Source organism: Gigantopelta aegis, chromosome 15, assembly GCF_016097555.1.
Source record: "Gigantopelta aegis isolate Gae_Host chromosome 15, Gae_host_genome, whole genome shotgun sequence".
NCBI lineage: Eukaryota > Metazoa > Mollusca > Gastropoda > Neomphalida > Peltospiridae > Gigantopelta > Gigantopelta aegis.
Genome location: NC_054713.1, coordinates 35439760 through 35461875, shown reverse-complemented (window position 1 = coordinate 35461875; position 22116 = coordinate 35439760). Strand labels below are relative to the sequence as shown.

The window sequence follows — 22116 nt, the reverse complement described above, 5'->3', positions numbered from 1 at the left end:
ATATTATGAACTGTATTCTTATAAAAGTTGCAAGACATTTTAGTTTAGATATAATAAACCTTGTAGCAGAACATACTTGATGGGGTTTTTTTCAGTACTTTACAATTGTAAATCTACGTTCGTGTAAAATGAACGGGTACAGTAAAGTTATATTTCATTAGCCCTACGTCATAATCGTGATGGTGCGATGCCCTCTAAGCATACATGAATATGGGGTTTTTTTTCTGCTTTATTAATAGTTTTTAACAAATAAATTATGCCCAATAAGTTAAAAATACAAGGCTGCAATCGATGTACACCCAGGGAGGCTGTTGTTTACCAAGCCTGCACTATTTAAAAACATTTGAAAAGAAACAGAGCTCATGTTTACTTTGAGCCCAGCTACGGCTGTTTGCGAGACTTTTCTCAGCTATTAACAGGGTGAAAACACCCCAGAGAAGTGTTTTGGGGTACAAAATGTTAAATAATATACATATAATAATGACACACGGGCCAAAATCCCTAAACATTTTTGAACCAATGCCAGCCATAAAAGAATTCTTTCAAGATTATTACACTATTAAGCACTGTATTTAAGTAGGAGTAACACAATTGGTTACCTTAAGAAGTATGGGCAAGTGGAAAAATATATGGGGCAAGTGAATATCTGATTGTCACTTGCCTGGTGGCAAGTAATTTTTTTGAAATTTTTTGAACCCCTGGTGTTATTTTCCCCAATCGCATCAGACATGGGACCCTGGTGAAAAATCCTGGATAAATCCCGGCCTGTTTGCACAAATGGACTTGTAGCTTTAGAATTATCTTTCTTCTTTTTTTTGACTTTCAGAATTTAAAGATGAGTTTTGAATTTGTAATTCCGGTATCTAAGGATGACTTGCTTCGCAAAAGTAACATAAATGAGTATGTCGTGGATGAAATCCTGCCACTTCGACTTATTCCGAGTGGTGTTCAAGGTACGTCTTACAAAAAGTTGTTCAAAACTGTATTTAATTAGCATTATTTAACATTAATTGAGCACTATGGTACTGCACGTCATACACAATCAAATAACAAAACACAATATCACCACAAGTTGACAAATATTTTAACTACATACATGTATATACCTGTAAATAAAAAAAATAAAAATTAATGTTCGTATAAATTTGTCCTTTTATTAGTGCTCTACCAGTTCAACCGGAAGGGACTGTAGATTTCATCTCCATCCTGTCTGTCTGTCCGTCCATGCGTTTTCAGATGTCTTTTCACAGTGCTTTGAGAAATTCAGCTGAAATTTTGTGTATGGCCATTACAGATCAAATTTGACTTTATTGCAATTTACCCATTTTGGACAGAGTTATGGCCCTTGAACTTAGGAGATACAGAATTATTTTTCCAGATTTTTGTTCACAATGCCCTGAGATATTGAGCTGCAATTGTGTGTGGAGCTTTATCATGTATTGTTACATATCAAGTTTGACTTTCATGGCTTTTTATCCATTTCTGACAGAGTTATGGCTCTTGAACTTAAGAGATACAAATATTTGTTTTTCTGACTTTGTTTTTCGCAATGCCTCGAGATATCAAGCTGAAATTTTGTGTATAGCTTTATCATGTTCTGTTATAGATCAAGTTTGACTTTGTAATGTGTTAGTTTCATAAAATTGGAAGTGTTTAATTTTCTTCTTCTATTTTTTCTCCCCAGATTTCCGAGTAGCTGCTCACTCGAATTGTTTGGCTATCTTGGAAAATTTTGACTCACTGTTCAGTGTTTTGTGGTGAGACGTTTTCAGAAAACTACTCCACTAGATTCTGGCTGTTCCAGAATTAATAATATGGGATTAGAAGAGCTCTAGGCAATTGTTTTGTATTCCCATCATCCACAAAATAAATTTTTATTTTTAAAACAAAGTATTTATAAATTGTAGGATGTTAAACAAGCTTCCATTTCTTATCATGTTCATGTCCTGATATCATTTACAATGCAGATAGACCTAGGTAATTATCTGTGAATGATTTGTAAAAGTTACAGCAGAGCCCATTATTATTATTATTATTAATCCAGCTAAGAGTCATTCGCCAATTGCAAATTTTAAAAACAAATGGCCAATTTTATTTTAATTTAACGAAATAATTTTATGTCATGATGAATATCTTGTTGCAAAATAACCGTGATTTTGCAGTTTTTCAAATTTAATAGATAATTTGTCTCAACTTTGTGCTCATTCAACATATATATATATATAGGTAAATAGGTAAATAAACTTATATAAAATGTTTGATATGTTTCAGCTTGTATAAGGATGTGGACAGTGATGTTAAGGAAGAAGTATGGGACATTCTTATCAAGGGTGAGTTGGAAGGAAAAGTATTTGGTGAATTATTATCTCCCCTTTATGTCAAAGTAAAAAGCCAAGATATACAGGTAGGTATTACTTTTCTGACGACAGCTTTGGCGTTGACTTTTGAGTTAAAGTTTAACATTAAAGTTTCATGTTTAGATTCATTTCTCACAAACTATAAGTCCTATGTCAATGAAACTTTGTTTATTTTAGCATCTATGAATGTTCATCATAGTGCATTGCAAAAGGTTTGATAATGTTGAGCAAAATTCAGATTTTCCTTGGTCAAACAAAATGTGACTGTAATGAATAAAATAAATAACTGTGATTGTTGATCAAGTTGATTCACCAAAAGTAATTCATTTTGTTGGGTGAATTTGTGAATGATAACCTAAACTTTGATAAACATTAGTAATAACTTGGACAGGGGATCTGGCTTAGTCAGTATTGCACTTAAATGAAGTAACCAGTACACCACAACTGGTATATCAAAGACCTTGGTATGGTGCATATAAATGATCCCTTGCTATTAATGGAACAAATGTAGCCAATTTTTTGTCCAAGACTATGTATGTCGACTTAAGTTAAGTGCTTTGGTTATACCAGTGCACCAGTAATGGTGTATCAAATGCTGTGGTATGTGCTGTCCTATCTATGAGAAAATGCTTTTAATCAGGGGTTGAATTTTTTTTTTTTTTTATCACTATCCCAAAGAAATAGTGAATTAAAAAAATATATATATATATTCCGTCTAAAAATGTACTATCCTTTCAATTATTAATGTACCGCTAGATTTCCTGACTATGCTAAGTCGCCCTGTATAACATTGCGTAACGAACAATTGTTTATATACCAGTCTATGCATTACTTCGTACTAGCTGGAATTACAAACGAACTCACTCCAAACATTAGTCTCGATCAAAAAGACGTTTTTTTTGTACGGGTAAGTGCATGAGAAAGGTCTTAGTAGCGCGAGGATTTGTTCTGCAGAAAAATGTAGCCAAAGAAAAAGTGTAAGCGGAATAGTCGCAGGCGATTTTCAGTATTCCGTGCTTTATTTTCACTTTTATGATGGAATATTGGAAGAATTGTTTTACTGTTCCGTTTCGAAATTTACTATTTGCGGAATAGCATAAAATTCGACCCCTGCTAATGTAAAAATGTGCAGGGTTTCTTTTATACTATATGTCATAATTATCAAAATGTTGATATTCAATAGCCGATGATCAGTAAATTAACGTGCACTAGACTTATAATTAGGACTGTGATGCATTTGTATTTTATTTATTTTTTTATTGTGTGTGTCAGCTTGCAACAGTTTGGCCAATCGGTTATCGGAGGTTGTGGAGGGTGGTAACCTTGACCAGTGTAACCGCGTCAAGTACCTGAATGCTGTGAAGATGACATGCTACCTGCTGTGTAGCTTCATGGAGCAGTTTGAGGCGGAGCAGCTCAAACCCGGGGCCTTTGAGATCAACATGGGCAAGGTGAGTGTCGGCTTGTAAACGCAGGCATCGAAATAAGTCGAGAACAGGTGTTCAAGTTATCAGAAGATTGCCACATGCAGGGATTCTGTGGGTCCGAAGATAGGGACCTTCCCAAAAGAAAGTGGCACTAAACGTGTTCAATTTCTGTACCAAAAATTCCCGATATATATATATATGTATAACATTAATTATGTCTAATAAATTAATTTGACAGTCGTACACATGTATACTGCATTATTAAGTGGACTGAAAACCAGTGGCCACCGGGGTGGTTGCCCTGGGCGCAAAGTTCTGGACTGGTGTAAGGGACTCTGGGAGTGCTAATGGTTCACTGGTTAGGGGGCGCAATACTTGCCTTGCCTCGGGCGCTGGCAAGCCACACTACGCCACTGCTGAAAACATATCCCAAGTATGATTTACTTGTGCAATTTTTTCCCAATCCCATCAGACATGGGATCCTAGGAAAATATCCGGGATAAATCCCTGAATATGTTGATAAAGTAAAGAACAGTACACGTCACAAAATCTTATTTAGTGAAAAGACCACCACAAAGTCTTGATAAGTTGTGTTCTGTTTAAATACAAGTTACACACATAAGTATGAGTGCAATGAGAACAGTGATGTGAATGAATAACAAAGTATCGGCGTGTTTGTGCGAGTGCAATATATTTTAATATGCTCCTATACCACTAAGGTTTCGAGCTTGTCCACCCCGGGTCCCGCCTCTGGATAGCCAGAAGCCTGATCCGGGACAGAATGCGTGTTTGTGAAGGAATCATGATTGGAATTATAAACTGCATAAATGTGTCTTAACCTATGGGTTACCAGGCACTTAATTTATGGTCACCTGTTTATGGGTTACCAGGCACTATGCTTATGTCATTGCCTGCTTACCAACTGTATACGAAAACCATGTTCTTACAGATCATGAAAATCATGGAAAGTCCAGGAACTTGTAAGTGGTGTATTTTTCAGGCCTGGAAAGTCATGGAATTTTGAGTTGTGTCATAGAAAGGTATAACAAAAATGAAAATTGGTTGGTAATTAAAAAAAAAATTCCTGTTTGAAATAACAAGACGAAATCGGCAATCCATGTCAAAATATTTCAGTATCAGTTCTCACCATGCACAAAAACTCTCCTGAAGTGGTACAATCACACAAAGTTACAAGTAAAAGTTATTACATATTTTATTGCAAGGCGATCTATTTGCCACTCTCCTAAAACTTTCCAGGTGAGTGGGGAAGGGTGCGGAAATAATGACTTACCTTTCCTGGTGAAGCCTAATGTTGGATTATGTTGATGATCATTAAAAAAAAAGTAATGAAAAATACATTTAAAAAGCAGAAAGTCGTAGAATTTGGTTGACAGCAAATCCTGAGTTTGTGTAAAAAAAAATACATTCTAGCACCTACTCAATATCTTGCACCACTGTGAAGTTGTTGTTTTGCTGTTGTTAGAAACGGACAAAAAAGAAGAAAGATGTGTTGACGAGCGGACTCGACTGGGACAAGGAGAGAGACAACGGACTGAAAGCTGTGTTAAACTTACTGCATGTCAATCTCTGTAGACTGTGGGACCCGCCTGTCGCCGAGGAGGAATTTGTCAGGTATCCATGGTTACATGTCAGAATCATTTTTCAATAATGTATTAAATTATTATCTAGTTGATTGTTGTTTGTATTATTACTTGGCTTCCTTTAATGTGACATGCTCAACATTAATGCCAATGGACTCCCATTTTTCAGCCCTCAAAATTAGATCTTCTTGCATTGGCAATTTAATACAAATAATATTAAAGTAACTGCCCAATAATGATAAAAAATGCTGTTGCAAATCTACTTTTTAAGGACTGATCTTTTCCAGATGATATTAAAAGTGTAGAGTCCTGACTATGAGAAAGAGAATATAAAAGACCCCTTGTTTCTGTTAGTCACCAAATTGTTGTAGTTTAAAATGTACGAAGATCACATAAATGAACATTCCTTTGTTTTACAGTCTGATCAGTAACTGCTGTTACAAGCTGCTGGAGAATCCAGGGATCGCGAAAGTCATCCAGAAGGACACCCGTGACTCGATCTCGCACATTCTCGGAATACTTATCAAGAAGTACAACCATGCACTAGGTTTGTCATCACACTGTGAAATAAACACATTTGATTTTCATTGATTTGTGTTGATAGATAGTAGCAGTTTCTCACTTGTTATGTGGCCTATGACTGAGTGTTTACGTTTCACTAGATTTTCAACTGCATATTGTTTTTATTGTTAATTTCAATTCAGTATCTGGTAATAAAGTTTGTGTTATGATAAATGTAACAAAATAAATTATTTATGAATTAAAACTAAAAACTAATTTTTAAAAAATTGGGGGTGATACCCGGTACAAGAAATTTTAAAATGTTTCAAAAATAACATCATGGATAGATTTGTTTTATATATTACTGCAAAAGGCTTGTTAAGACTGATCATATTAAAAATGTTTAGGAACAAAAACAAACAAACAAACACAATATAATATGATAATGCCAAAAGATATCAGCTTTATCCTGTTTGGGACGGGTGGGGAATTCTACTCGCAGAGTTCCCGATATCTTACATATTAACGTGTTATTCTTTATGTCACATATCACATGGAATATCAACTACTTTAATCTCCCAGGCACTGACTTATGACTATAAGTAAACCATAACAACATTTTATTTTATATCTGAGGGACATCTAAAATATAATGAAATGTGATATTTATTTTTATATATTTTATTTTATAACAGGGGCTAGCCTTAAAGTGATGCAGCTGCTGCAACACTTCGAGCACACAGTTTCACCTCTCACCCAGGCAGTGGAGTTGGTCGTCATTGAATACGGAGCCAAAAGTGTTGCTTCGGAAATAATGAGGTTTTTATCTTCTGTAATCTGTATTACATTTTCAAGTGTAGTTCTGTCTGTCTGTCCGTCCGTCTGTCCATTTGTCTGTCTGTTTGTCAGTCAGGTCCAAATATTATTTTTAGAATTTTTATATTTGTAATGCCTCAAAATATTGAGCTGAATTATTATGGTGGTTTTGTATTGCTTTATCATATAGAATTACAGATCAAGTTTCATTTACATGGGGATTTGCCAATTTTTTGACAGAGTGAACTTATGAGATGTTAATATTTTGTTGGGTGCAGTGGAAACATGTATTGTTTTAACAGTACTCAGAATACTTGGGTTTTTTACGTCTTTTAAACAACACAATAACAAAATTTAACTGTACGTGGTTTTGTGTGATTTTTAAAAACAATTATTTTTCTTAATCACCAAGCAAGCTCATGTTAAAATATCTCCTGACATGTTTATGGTAGCAATAAAAAAAAAAACCCACAAAACATATTTTAAAATAATTTAGAAATATTGTGTTTCAGAGAAATTGGCCGGATAGATCCCGAGGACTTAGCGCGTGACGCGTCGGGAACCCGCTCGTACTCCACCTTTCTTGTGGAGCTGGCCGAGAAAATCCCCGCAGTGATGTTGTCAAGCATCAGTGTGCTTATTGGCCACTTGGATGGAGAGGTTTGTCATGTGATCTGTGTGTAGTATGTCATGTGAACTGTGTGTAGTATGTCATGTGAACTGTGTGTAGTATGTCATGTGAACTGTGTGTAGTATGTCATGTGAACTGTGTGTAGTATGTCATGTGAACTGTGTGTAGTATGTCATGTGAACTGTGTGTAGTATGTCATGTGAACTGTGTGTAGTATGTATGCAGGGCTCGACCTTAGCGGTAGCCCGTGGTGTTTTGGCTACCGATTTCTCACGCGGACTACCAGTTGTCTAACCCTGGTAGTCCGCCGGGCTACCAAATGTTTTGGCATGTCCAGTCACTCAACAATCAACAAGACGTGTCTGAAATTCCACCTTTCATGTGCGCGCTTTGCTGTCAGGAGTCACTGTAACTGTTAATTGCTCCCCTAGTGTGACCCACAGGTGGCAGTTGCGCAATATGATTTAGTGAAATAAAAGAGTATATTTGCCAGTGGTAGGATTTTTTTTTAACATAGCGGACCAAAACAAATAATTTGATGTAATCCAGCGGCCAGATATACCTGGTTCGTACGGGTCATGGAATTTTCATTTGGGTCATGGGTTAACTATTCGTAGTCATTTATGACAATCAACAACACGGCCCGTTGTTTTTACGCCTACTTATAACAAACACTTTGTATGATCAAGACTATTTGCTACAGCTGAAGTCTAAACTAAAAGATAATTTAATCGCGGTTTATTTCCTTCTAGGCTACCTATGTAAATTGTCAAATTATTGTTTACAAAATTAATATCTATCACTATGTTAAATAAATGTATAAATTAACGAATATTTTCAATGTTAAAAATATTAATCTTTCTTACAAATTAATTTTAATGAAATCTCTCTTATCGTTTGCTATCGCTTTGTGCGATAACCTCGCTAAAAATGACATCTGACCTTGTCACGTGATAACACAAACACACATGGCGATCCCCTATCTGGGATAATTGGCTTTCGGCATTTACAAGTTATCAATAAAAACCACTATTGTTTTGGAATAAAGGCAAGTTTTGTAACGATTCTTCAAAATTACACCTATTGAACATAGTTGCAGCCATTTTAAGTATTAAAATATGCAATATCGATCTGAAGATCGTATGATTAGCAGACAGCTGAGTTCTACTCATGAAAACGGTATGAAGTATTTCAATAATATTTTGTAAGCCTTCATTATGAGATTAGGCCTAAAACAATAAATAATAATAATAATAATAAATACTATTGTGTATTTCTGGAATCATACCAAACAAGTCGGTTGTTTTGTTTTGTCCATTTGCTCATGATTTACAAAAACCCACCCTAAAACGTTTAAATAAAAATAAATTATTTTTCTTTTTTCTCTTTTCTTTTAAAGAACTTTGTGGGAATACCCTTTACTAAGGGCTACTAGATTTTATAACTGGTAGCCCGGTGGGCTACCACTGAAAAAACTTAAGGTCAAGGCATGTATGTCATGTGAACTGTGTGTAGTATGTCATGTGAACTGTGTGTAGTATGTCATGTGAACTGTGTGTAGTTTGTCATGTGAACTGTGTGTAGTATGTCATGTGAACTGTGTGTAGTTTGTCATGTGAACTGTGTGTAGGATGTCATGTGAACTGTGTGTAGTTTGTCATGTGGACTGTGTGTAGTTTGTCATGTGGACTGTAGTTTGTCATGTGGACTGTAGTATGTCATGTGAGCTGTGTGTAGTTTGTTGTGTGAACTGTGTAGTATGTCATATGATCTGTGTGTAGTATGTCATGTGAGCTGTGTGTAGTTTGTCGTGTGAACTGTGTGTAGTTTGTCATGTGAACTGTGTGTAGTTTGTCGTGTGAACTGTGTGTAGTTTGTCATATGAACTGTGTAGTATGTATATAGTGTTCACTTTGCATATGAATTGTGACTTGTGCAAACACAGTGCTAATCATGTTCATATGACAGTTTGGTTTGTGCTAATAATTTTCATAGGAAATCTGAATGAAAATAGTGTTCACTTTGCATATGAAGTGTGATTTGTGCATACTTAGACCTTACTATTTTCATAGGCCATCTTAATCATGCATACATTAAGATTATTATAAGAAATTGATAAGCTGTTAATTTGGACATGTGTGATTAATATTTTACCAATTGGACGTAATTCAGGAAACATTTTCTTCAGTATCTGGTCGAGATTTGCTACCCATGTTTCAGAGATCGCTACGCAAGTTTAAAACAGTACAGTAAAGTACTTTTAGAATGAACACGCTTATAACAAACTACCGGTTAGAACGAACTGATTGTGAAGTCCCGATTTTTCCCCCTATATAGTATTAATAAATTTTAATGTATAGCGAATTAACTGTTAAAACAAACCCATTTTTGGGTCAAAATTGTGAATTTCAGTGTAAATTAGTGCATATACAGCGAACCGATCATAATTGTTTTTCTATAGACATTACCTGTCCTCAAACAAGTGCACCTCCCCACCACGCAAGTGGTCTGGTCCGAACATCCCAACAGCCAATGGGATGGCCTAAATTCTTCTACTGCATACTGCTCTCTAGTTCCGGTCACATGACTGTAACTTCCTTCTTTTTCTCTTCACTAAAGGGTCTGGACGTCTTTTTGCTTGGCTCTGTTTGGAGTCAATTTTTTTTATAAGACCTTTGGTTTTGTATTCGTGTTGGGTGAAATGTTTTTCACCTTAATTTCGTTAGCTTTCGTATGTGTCTTTTCGCGTATTCGCTTGACTTTCCAAGCGTTTAATTACATGAAATGTTGTTATATTGCCGGTTGCAAAATGGCGTCTTTGTTGACCGGCTTTGTGTTTGTGTCATGGATTCTTTTTCTTTCTCTTTCACAGATTGAAAACTTATTATCATGTCGGATGTTAATGTTCAGAGACAGGTACGAGCGTGTTTACGCTGTAAAAAGTTCACTGCAGGCGGCGACCCTCATGATCTATGTCCGGGTTGCCGTGTTCCTTGTAGCCTCTCTTCGAGATGCGACCTGTGTTCGGGCCTGTCTACTGTCGACTTCGCGGCTTACTTGAAGGTGGTGTCGGCGAGAGCCAAGAAAGTGGAATTTTCGCCGTCAATTGCGGACTCCGTAGCAGATGTATTACGTTCGATGCTACCCACTATGCTGAAAGAGACCATGGCGTCGATGGCGGCCTTACCAGAACCGGCGGGTTTGGGGTCAGGTCCAGTTCAAGTCCCCTCTTCGGGGGGTGCGGCTCCAGGACGCAAGACTTCAGATGACAGGCCTGCGGTTCCTATGCAGCCCTCTGACAAGCCGACTCAATCAGTTAGACGTTCCACGGCCTCCAAGGATCACCGATCTTCAGCGGGGAAGTCATCTTCGGCACAGCGGAGCCGGGCCCCTAGCCGTTCGCCACGACCTGCACGGCTCCCTACGGGTTCCGTGGATCAGCAGCGCAGACCTTCTATTGAGGCTTCAGAGGGTTCTCGACGGGACCGTCCACGGTCCGGTTCACCAGTGACTTCTGCTTCGGCGGATCGATTAGCCTGTGCTCGAGTGCTTCGAGACTTTGGAGATTCAGCGCCTACAGCGGTTTCCATCATTGATGAGCCTGAATCTCCTGACCATATGAATATGAGGGATTGCTTGGCGGCCGTCTATGACATGTTGCCGTCCTTGTCACATCCACCAACGCCGTCCAAGAAGGGACCGACACCGATGATAGCGACTGATGTCCCTCCGGAAGATGTGGTGATCCGTTCCTTGGCAGCCGGTACACTCGTATCCGAGGTGGCGACAGATTTAGACCGCACTTTTAAAGACACAGCGTCTTTCGTCGCCTTCCCGTCTTGGGGTCACCGTATGTATCCGGTGTTTGACATGCCCTTTACAGATGGAGCTCCGTCTTTGGATGAAGATGTTCACCGTCTTGGGAAGTCGTCAACCGTGGATTTGACAGACAAACAAGTACAAGCCATGGATACTGCCCAGAGACGTTGCTTGTTTGTGTTATCTTACTTGGACGTTTTCCTTGCTGCGATGGCCACCCAGGCAAAAGATGCACGGTGCTACGCGCTGTTTCAGCAATCGGTCTTCGATGTTGATGCAATACCGTCGCCAGGCTTATCTGAAAAAATCCACTTTGGATTTCCAGCATAAGAAGGAGCTGTTAGCTCAACCGTGGTCCGCAACGAAGCTGTTTGCAGGCAAAGTTTCTGAGGTGGTGAAGGCCAATGATAAGGACCAACAGTCGACAGCAACTGTCAAAGCGTTGCAACTTATTTCGACATTGGAATCCACGAAGCGGAAGTCTACATTCACACCACAACCACCATCTAAGCGCTGGAAAGGTTCCTTTCGAGGTCAACCTTCTCGACGGTTTCCGGTCAGACGACCATCCGGTCCGCCAGCTCGGACCCAGGGGAAGCCTGGTCGACGTTGACGCCAGCCAACAGATCGTGGACTGCTCAGATTGCTTCAACCTACGCCCGCCCCTGATTTTGAACCAGAACAACGATTCGGTTTGGACACTTCCGGTGTGTACCACACCGGTCGGAAGATCCATGGTCGGAAGTCGACTTCGCCGTTATTGGTGAAACTGGCAGACACTTTGCCAAGATCCATTTGTCTCGTCGATCTTGAAGACAGGGTATCGTCTGCAATTGTCTGCCATCCCTCCATTGACCACTTCACCTCGAGAACCGCGGCATTCCGTTGCGCAAGTCAAGGTTCTACAGGAGTCCGTCAACAAGCTGGTGGAGAAGGGAGCCGTTCGCAGCATTTCGGAAGCACACTTAACACCCGGCTTTTACTCGGACATCTTTCTCGTACCAAAGAAAGATTCTCCGGAGCTGCGAATGATTCACAAATTGGCGGTCTTCAACGACCACTACCTGTCTCCTCCTCCGACCTTCAAGATGTTAACGTTGCGAGATGTCATAGCCGTGATCAGACCGGGGGATTGGCTTGCCTCGCTAGATCTCAAGGACGCCTACCTGCACGTTCCGATGCATGCCGATTTCCATCACTACCTGCGGTTTGTGCTACAGGGTCGGCATTACGAATGGACAGTCCTGCCCTTTGGGATATCCATAGCGCCATGGCTGTTCACCAGAATCACGACTCCGATGTCACGCTTCCTGCATCGCAGAGGTATATCCTTTTACCCATACCTCGACGATTGCCTGATGAGATGTCACAGCAAGACAGGGCTGACTGCACATGTTGTCTTCATCATGGACTTTCTCAAGCAGCTGGGTTGGATTATCAACATTGAGCAATCTCGACTGGCTCCCACGCAGTCTCTACAGTTCATAGGCGCTTGGCTTCGACCCGACCTGGGCCTCGTTCAAGTTCCTTTAGACCGTTGGGAGAAGATCCAGACCATGATTGCCATAGCCCTCACCGCTCCAATGACCTTCCGCGGTTGGCAGAGTCTCCTGGGTCTCCTCACTTCCGCCCAGGATTTGACACTCAGAGGTCGTCTCCAGTTGCGGCGCTTGCAGATGTTTCTCAACCCGTTTGTTCGTTTCAACAATCCGGACTTGATCATCTTACTCCCGGACGATCTACGCTCCAGCCTGCAGTGGTGGCAGCTCCGATCGAACGTCTTAGAAGGTGTCTCTATGCGGGCCTTCATAGCCACTCATCACCTGTTCGTCGACGCATCACTGGAAGGTTGGGGAGCCCATCTAAGCAACCAGACTACTTCAGGGCTGTGGTCTCCCGGCAAACTCGGACTCCACATCAACCTGTTGGAGTTGTTGGCAGTCTACTACGCTATCCTTCATTGGCGACAGATGTTGACGGAAGCCTCTCTCATGGTGGCCACAGACAGTACTACCGCGGCGGCTTACATCAATCGTCAGGGCGGAACTCACTCCAGCAGTCTGCTGCAGTTGACTTATCGTCTCTACAAGCTGGTCGACGAAATTCCATTGCAACTTCGGGCTCGTCATATTCCAGGGGTTTCCAATGTACTAGCCGACACATTGTCCCGGCCGTCGTCTCCACAGCCGACGGAGTGGATGCTCCATCCGGAAGCGTTTCGATGGGTGTGCGACAGACTTTGGACACCAAACATCGATCTTTTCGCCACACGATTCAACCATCAGCTGAGGGTTTACGTGTCTCCGGTGCCGGATCCCGAAGCTCTGGATCTCGACGCATTGGCCATCAGCTGGGAACAGATGGACGCGTATGCTTTTCCTCCACCAATCCTCCTTCCAAGGGTGCTGCAGAGGTTTCAGCTGTACCATTGTCGCCTGTTGCTCATTGCTCTGATGTGGCCATCCAGGATGTGGTATCCAGATCTAATACGTCTTGCCGATCCACATCCTTTACCGCTGCCAGACTGGGATCATCTGTTGTTGCATCCCACGTCAAGACTATACCATCCATGTCCGCAGTTGTTCCAACTGTACGCGTGGACTTTATCTCCAAGAGTTTGAGGAAGAAAGGTTTTTCTTCACAGTCTACGGCGGCCATTTTGAAAGCGCACAGATCATCTACTACCGCGGCTTACAACGTCAGATGGCTTTGCTTTCACCGATGGTGTGTCCGGCAAAAACTCAAACCTCAGACGATCCAGATACCTCGTCTTGCTGATTTTTTGCTGTATCTGCGGGCCACTTTACGATTGAAGGGGTCTACCATCGCTGGGTACGTTTCGGTCATCGCTACTGTTCGTGATGTCACTACTGGAACGAAGTTATCGGGTATTCCTGAGATCCATAAGATGATCAAAGGGTTTCGCCTTGAAGATCAAGTACACCGGTTTCGGCCACCAAGATGGGACCTGAATCTGGTGTTACGAGCGTTATCGACCGCACCTTATGAGCCGATCGAGTCCTCTTCCCTGCAAGATTTGACACGGAAGACGGTGTTTTTACTCGGTTTCGCCACGGCTGCCCGTGTCTCAGAACTTCATGCTCTTGATGTAGACTTGGTACGTTTTCACCGAGATCGGCGTGCAGTCAACTTGGGGTTACTCATGAACTTTGTTGCAAAGAATCAGTTACCAGACCAAGCGCCTCGCTCGTATGTTGTGCAGGCCCTCTCCTCTATCGTTGGTCCGGCAGACGTTGAGGACTTGGTGTTGTGCCCTGTTAGAGCCCTGCACCATCCTGTAACCAGAGTCGGTTGAGAGATATTACCAAGAACACGGTGGCCACTTGGATCCGGTCGTCTATCCTGACCGCCTATCAGAAGGAGGGTTTACTTGCTCCGTCTGCTTCCAATCCGCATGAACTTCGTGCCTTGGCTGCCACGATGTCCCTGCACTGCAACACATCCATTCAGCACATCATCACTGGCTGTTTCTGGGCTACGGACTCCATCTTCGCCAACTATTATCTGAGGGATGTTTCCACAGAAGACGTTGAGGGGTTCCATCATCTGGGTCCGGTTGTTGCTGCACAGACTCTGTTGAATACAAGCCGTCCTCGTCGCCGTTGATGTCTGTCTGATTCTGGGCTGTATACCGAGATGTCCACTGAATCGACAGGTGAGGATTGCTTAGACTTTTGTTCTTTTGCACAGTTCATGCACTGGTGCCGGAACTTTTGTCTCGATAACCTTTACCCTGCACTGCATGTGGTTATTTGTTGTCGTTATTGAACTAACAGTTCTTTGGTGTACTAGACAGAAAACACTCGGGGGGCTTGTTCTGTTCAATGTTCTGACGGATGCACCTCATTAGGTTGTCGCTTGTTATTGAAAAACTATAACACTTCAATACGTGAGGGTTACCTAACACCTGCATCCCTGGTGGCTACGTCTTCCCACCCTGTCAGAACCAGCATGAGATGTGGCTTCCGCCTCCTGGTCCATGTGTTCTAGGAGCCGTACCTGCCACTGCTGACGGATGCCACCATTCTGGTTGTTGTTACTAACATCACCTGCTTTGGTCTGTGACGGGCATCCCTAAGATGAGGGCTTACCAAGGTTGGCCTTATTCTTCCACTAGTCAGCCTCTTTCCGGTTGGGGAGTTATCACAAGCATCTACGGATCTCGGCACCCACCACCATCTGTTGAATGCTGCACTTGTTTGAGGACAGGTAATGTCTATAGAAATGGAGAAAACTTGAGTGTTTTCTCTTTTATAGATACATTACTTGTCCTCAAGATTCATCCCGCCCGGGCCTCCCAGCTTCCTGTTCTCCGTGGGATGCTCTCAGGGAAAAAGAAGGAAGTTACAGTCATGTGACCGGAACTAGAGAGCAGTATGCAGTAGAAGAATTTAGGCCATCCCATTGGCTGTTGGGATGTTCGGACCAGACCACTTGCGTGGGGGGGGGAGGTGCACTTGTTTGAGGACAGGTAATGTATCTATAAAAGAGAAAACACTCAAGTTTTCTCCATTGTATCTTATTTGCATCTTATCAATCAGTAGCATTAACGGCAATGCATCAAAAACGACTACTAATAAGATCAGTCAGATAATGTCCGCTTGTATTTACGTAGTCGATTGGCATCAATTAAGAGAGTAATGTATTGAATAATTAACGGTAGGCCTATGTTCTCACTTCACTGCTATTGTCCGCTTGTTTAAGTCCCCATTGTTTCCTTGACATTTTGCCGGTATCCAACAAGAAGATTGACATCTGCAACTCACTTGCATCTTATTAATCGGTAGCAATAGTGACAATGCATCCAAAACGATGCACTGATAAGTCCAGTCAGATAACGTCCGCTTGTCATTACGCAGAAGATTGGTATTAATTAAGGGATTAGTGCAGTGAGTAATTAACCGTCTGTTCTCACTTCACTGCTATTGTGTGCTTGTTTAAGTGCCGGTTTCCAACAATAAGACTGACACGTGAAACTCACTATACAGTCATTGTAATTAGCGTTAAATGTTTTGAAGGTAGGTAACACAAATATTATGAAATGTTGATCAGTATTCGGTAGATGCGCAATCATGACGGACACGATAACACTGTTTTTCCAAAGTAAAGTTGATGTACATTTGTAGCTATGCCTGTTTTATTCAATTGCTGACATGACTATGAGACCAACGCTCACTAAGCAAACAAAAATAAGCAACTTTGTTTCAAAACGTGTCTGACTGAACACTCATTTGATTCAATATGTTGTATTTATTTGCATATTTTGCTTCTATTGGTGATAATAAATGAAATATTTTAAAAAACCCACCCCACTAATTCTTGTGTTTATGGTGTTTAAATTTGAAAAATCCAAAATGGCCGACTTCCTGAATGAAAACGGCCAACTTCTGTAAATGTTTACAATGAACTACTGCTATATCGAACCGATGTTCCTGGTCCCTTGCAGTTCGTTATAAGAGTACTTTACTGTAGTTGCTAATCAATATTCAGTTGACCAGAAATGTCAGCTAGTATAAACAATCTAGAATGTAATTGTTTTAATTGATTTTAGAAATAATGTATACTGACATTTGAATCTTTTATTTTCTTTCAGTCTTACTCCATGAGGAATGGGGTGCTGGGTGCTATGGGTGAAATCCTCATTCGAGTCCTGTCGAAGGATAATCTGGACGACAAAATGAAGAACGACAGAGACAGCTTCTTCAACAGGCTAGAGGTTAGTCCATACACATTTCCTCAGTATACATACAACAAATAACGATAGTTATAAATGTTCTGGGGTGTCATGACAAACATTTCGATCCTTTTGTGGTAACACGATAATAGTGATAATGCACATTCTTAGTAAAATGTGCGTGGTCGGTCTAGGATTGATCCTTGTTGGTGGGCCCATTGGGCTATTTCTCATTCCAGCCAGGTCCATGACAGGTGTATCACAGGCTGTGGTATGTGCTATCCTGTCTGTGGGATAGTGCATATAAAAGATCCCTTGGTGCTAATGTAAAAATGTAATGGGTTTTCTCTTTAAGTCTGTATGTCAAAATTACCAAATGTTTGACATCCAGTAGCTGATGATTAATAAATCAATGTACTCTATTTGTGTCGTTAAACAAAACAAAGCTTAACTCTTAGTAACATGAAATAATCCTAAATAGATAAAAATGTCATATTTACTTTGTGTTATATTATGTTGATTAATATTTTGACTTTTTCAGGACCACATTCATGATGTTAATTCATTCGTGCGAAGTAAAGTCCTGCAAATTTGGCTTAACATTGTAGGAGAAAAGGTACACTTATAAAGTATAAAATTAATGTAGTGTCACTGTTTGCCGTTGCTAGAATTTGTGTTATTTAAAATAAATGTTATGTCTCCTTTTGTCAACGCCTTAAGTGCGATTGATCTAGGATTGATCCCCGTCGGTGGGCGCATTGGGCTATTTCTCTTTCCAGCCAGTGGTCCACAACTGGTGTAAAAAAGGCTGTGGTATGTACTATCCTGTCTGTGGGATGGTGCATATAAAAGATCCCTTGCTGCTAATAGAAAAGAGTAGCTCATGAAGTGGCGATAGCGGGTTTCCTCTCTCAATATCTGTGTGGTCCTTAACCAAATGTCTGACGCCATATAACCGTAAATAAAATGTGTTGAGTGCGTCGGTAAATAAAACATTTCCTTCTTTAGTTCTTCGGTGTTCAATTAATGAATCAGGGTTCATAGCCTTAAAGACCAAACAAATTCAAAGACTTTTGGCTGCCATTTTCAAAGATGGCATCAAAGAGTACATCGTTAAATAAAACATTTCCTTCCTCCCTCCCTTTTGTCAATGGGTTTTATTTTTTGGAGATGGTGCGGTCTTCTTTTCTATTCTTTTTTTGCCTCATCTGTAGGAAATACAACACAAAGTGTAGCTTGTGTTGTTGAACAAACTTTTCCTTTCCTTTCCAAACAGTCGTAGTTTAATATGTTCTGAGGTGTCCTTAAACAAAATTATATTCCTTATCTTTGTTCACCTGTTACAGTGTCTGCCACTCCCGCGACAGGAGCACCTGACCAACCTGGTTCTGGGACGACTGCAGGACAAAACAAGTCAGGTCAGGAAGTACGCCATTCAGCTGATGACCGCGCTCCTCAAGTATAACCCTTTCGCTGCTAAGGTAAACGTTTCATAATGGAATTTATTATCCATATTGTTCAGCATAACCAAGTTAATAATAATCATACGAAGCACACGTGTAATAACAAGTGTAATGACGTAATTTTGGGAAGTGACGTCATAACATGACGTTGCTTCTCCGGTCCTAGCTCAGACTGTGCATTTGAAATATGACGTCATTTCGTCGTCTCCTTCCAGTTGTGGCTGAAACATTTTGAGTTTGGTCTTGTTATTCATAAAGAAAACAACAATAATAATATGGATAATAAAGAAATTATTACACTTGCGTGTGAGTCGTACTGATTTTACGAAACTCCTGTCAGGATTCATACAAAAATCCTGACACTCATTTCGTAAAATCAGTGAGACACACAAGCTCGTATAATAATCTCTATAAAAAGTTACTAGTTCTAATGCCCACAAGTTTGTTTGTATATTCTTTTGATGATGTTAGTTTTACACTGACGAAACATTGAATATTTAAAATATTTTTTATTTAAATTCAATTTTAAGGTGGTTTCATTGAATGTTTTGCTAAAAAGTTTGTTTTTGTTTTTTTTAAAGTGAAAAAACTTATATTTACCAATGCTCAAAAGGTGGGGTTTTTTTATTTATTATTAAGTTCATTATTTGAAAGACAAAATTCAGTGTGTGTGAGACTGTGACTGTTTTGTTTGTGTGTGACAAGGTGCTTAGTTTTGTATGTGGTGTGTGTGTACATTTTTACTTTTCAGCACTTTATTTTTATTATTGTAGTAACATTAAAATGCTGTCCTTCATCAAAACTTATATTATATATTTAAAATTAATATTTCAGCTACCAATACAAGAACTGCAAATGAACTACGAAACTGAAAAACAGAAGCTACAGAATATGATGCCTGAGGCTCCAGTGCCAGAGACTATTGATGGTAAGTGTCTGAATAAGTGGCAAAATTTACGTCTCTCAGGCCCCATCAGGCATTCACTTCTGTGCTCGACCAAGTTGTTCATTGTATGCTAATGGAAAAAAATAAGGGATCACACCAGCCAGCCAGGCTTTAAATTGCATCAAAGTTGAGGCCATAAACGTTGTACCTAAAATACATATCCCAAAATAACCACGCCCCAATTAACTACAAATCAGCTGACCTCAAAATATTTGACCTCAAAACCACTGAAATGTTAAGGTTAATTAGATTAAAATAACTTGACATGCATTTCTGAATGCTGATAACTTTACAGCAGCTGTTAATGACAGTACTGAACTAAAACAACCTTCCTGCACTCGGAAAACAAAAAAATTCCCCGTTGTGCCCAAATTAGTGAGATTTAAAGCCCTAACGGCACAACAGTAAAGAGCGACTGCAACTAAAATCTTCTGTCATAGTTGTCATGACATTAACCTTATTACCTTGTTCCAGCCAGTGCACCATGACTGGTATATCAAAGGCTGTGGTATGTGCTATCCTGTCTGTGGGATGGTGCATATAAAAGATTCCATGCTGCTAATTGAAAAGAGTAGCCCATGAAGTGCCAACAGCGGGTTTCCTCTCTCAATATCTGTGTAGTCCTTAACCATATGTCCGACGCGATATAACTATAAATAAAATGTGTTGAGTGCATCGTTAAATAAAACATTTCCTTCCTTTAACCTTATTACTGACATTCGATTTCACATTACTGACATTCAGTCCTAATAATGAGGTTGTGAATTTAGCAAGATTGTATGATATTGAGTCGGTAGCGTAAGATTATCAACACTACTTCATTTTAATGATTCTGGCAAAATCTTTTTTAAAAAACAATCCCCTAATTCCATGCCTAATAATGTTTTGATCTCTGTTCTCCCCGACAGACCAGATGACCAAGTTCCTGGAGGAGTGGCAGGCGATAGAGAAAAACCTGTTGACGTGCATCGCCGACCCCAGCAATCTTGCTAACACTTCTGTTCACATGGAGGAGGAGGAGACTCTAGACAGGTGATCATTAGACAGAAAGAAAGCAATAGAATCATCAGTTAAACAGTGCTTTATAGTACGTGGACATTTTATGCTTTGCACCCACTTACTGATCAACGTTACCTCGGAGTTAATCAGTAGGTGTGTGCTGGGCCATATGTGACAGTCGAGTCTAATCTCCAGTTTTGCCTCGACTAGACAGACACGTGTGCTGGTGTGTGCAGATGCACATTTTCAGACTACTGTCAATGCAACAGTCAAGTTGGCTTTTATCAGTAGGTGTGCACCAAACTTTAAAGAATATTATTTTTATTTTTTTTTTCCAAAGTGATGGCAAAGTTTTGCAAGCATAGTGCCAAAAAAAAGTTTATGGTAAGCGCAATATGTAATTCTGGGGGGGGGGGAATTATATCAATAAAATATTTGTAAACACATTTTTTAAATGTTCACGACTAATGATAATCCTTGCATAAATGAATTGTCATCGTCTAGTGTAGCTACAAAACTGCCAAATTAATTAATTTCATGAGCGAAAATGTTTCTTTTAGTGTAACTACAACATGAATTAATTTCATGAATGCTTCATTGTAACTTCCAAAGTCATTATTTTTCATGAATGAAAATGTATGTTTCAGTACAACCACAAGTACAACATTAATTAATTAATTTCATGAATGCTTGACTGTAACTGTCAACGCTATTATGTTCATGAATGAAAATGTTTGTTTCAGTGTAACAACGAAAATCTATGACTTCCTGAATGAAGGAAAACATGTTGAGGCGATTCAGTATTTCAAGGCAGCACAGGAAGCTTGGCCGGAAAGTTGCTCTTCTCAGAAAACAGCCGACAGTGAACAAGACAAACTGTCGCAGTCCTCAGACACGAGCATGGAGGTCGACAACAATGGGTACTTGGCTCAGATATTGCATCATTTAGAGGATAAAGGATTTTAGAACTTATTTTTATTTTCGTTAAAAATGCATAGACTTTTAAAAACCTTCTACAGTGCATCGGCACCTGTCTAGTGTTTTTCCTATAAAAAAAAAAAATCCTAAAAATTTGGCACGGCATGGTAAACAACATTTTTGGTGTATTTTCAGGGCACTTTTTTTATTGGAGTCTGGGCGGGACGTAGCCCAGTGGTAAAGCGCTTGCTCGATGGGCTGTCAGTCTGGGATCGATCCCCATTAGTGGGTCCATTGGGCTATTTCTCGTTCCAGCCAGTGAACCATGACTGGCACATCAAAGGCTGTGGTATGTACTTCCCTGTCTGTGGGATGGTGCATATAAAAGATCCCTTACTGCTAATCAAAAAGAGTAGCCCATGAAGTGGCGACAGCAGGTTTCCTCTCTCAATATCTGTGTGATCCTTAACCATATGTCTGACACCATATAACCGAAAATAAAATGTGTTGAGTGCAGCATTAAATAAAACATTTCTTTCTTTCAAAGTATGAGACCAGGTTGAACCTATAATGACTTGGTGTGCCCATTTGGTGTATTTTAAGTTATTTTGTATTTATTATCTATTTCTAGAAGCAAAGATGACATCCCATCCTCAGGTCAAGTGGGAGAAATCATTTTATGTCTGAAGGAAATTTTTATTGGTGAGTTTATTCATAAAATAGTTATGGAACACATAAAGTGATTTTAGGCCTAAGATCATTTTGTAAAATGGGGCCGTGGACCTTAGCAGTGAAAGAGAAAGAAGAAAATAGCCATCACATGGTCTGGTCTGTTGGGATGTTCGGACTGGACCACAGAACTATAGGAATAGCCATAGGTTACAGGTCATGTTACGTTCATGAACAGAGAAAAGTTTTTTACATTTTATGCCGGATAGGTCTG

At 40.0% G+C, this 22116-nt stretch overlaps 1 protein-coding gene across 1 annotated transcript in view; it reads left to right on the top strand.

The window, feature by feature from the left end:
• Nucleotides 1-22116, top strand: part of LOC121390118 (condensin complex subunit 1-like) — a 45997-nt gene that overhangs the window by 3613 nt on the left and 20268 nt on the right. The window contains exons 2-16 of the mRNA XM_041521852.1: nucleotides 827-953; nucleotides 1685-1757; nucleotides 2272-2330; nucleotides 3630-3808; nucleotides 5268-5416; nucleotides 5805-5932; nucleotides 6582-6705; nucleotides 7215-7362; nucleotides 16767-16889; nucleotides 17389-17463; nucleotides 18194-18328; nucleotides 19145-19238; nucleotides 20165-20288; nucleotides 20999-21175; nucleotides 21805-21875. Coding sequence (XP_041377786.1) covers nucleotides 827-953; nucleotides 1685-1757; nucleotides 2272-2330; nucleotides 3630-3808; nucleotides 5268-5416; nucleotides 5805-5932; nucleotides 6582-6705; nucleotides 7215-7362; nucleotides 16767-16889; nucleotides 17389-17463; nucleotides 18194-18328; nucleotides 19145-19238; nucleotides 20165-20288; nucleotides 20999-21175; nucleotides 21805-21875 — 1786 coding nt within the window. The remainder of the gene's footprint in view (nucleotides 1-826; nucleotides 954-1684; nucleotides 1758-2271; nucleotides 2331-3629; nucleotides 3809-5267; nucleotides 5417-5804; nucleotides 5933-6581; nucleotides 6706-7214; nucleotides 7363-16766; nucleotides 16890-17388; nucleotides 17464-18193; nucleotides 18329-19144; nucleotides 19239-20164; nucleotides 20289-20998; nucleotides 21176-21804; nucleotides 21876-22116) is intronic.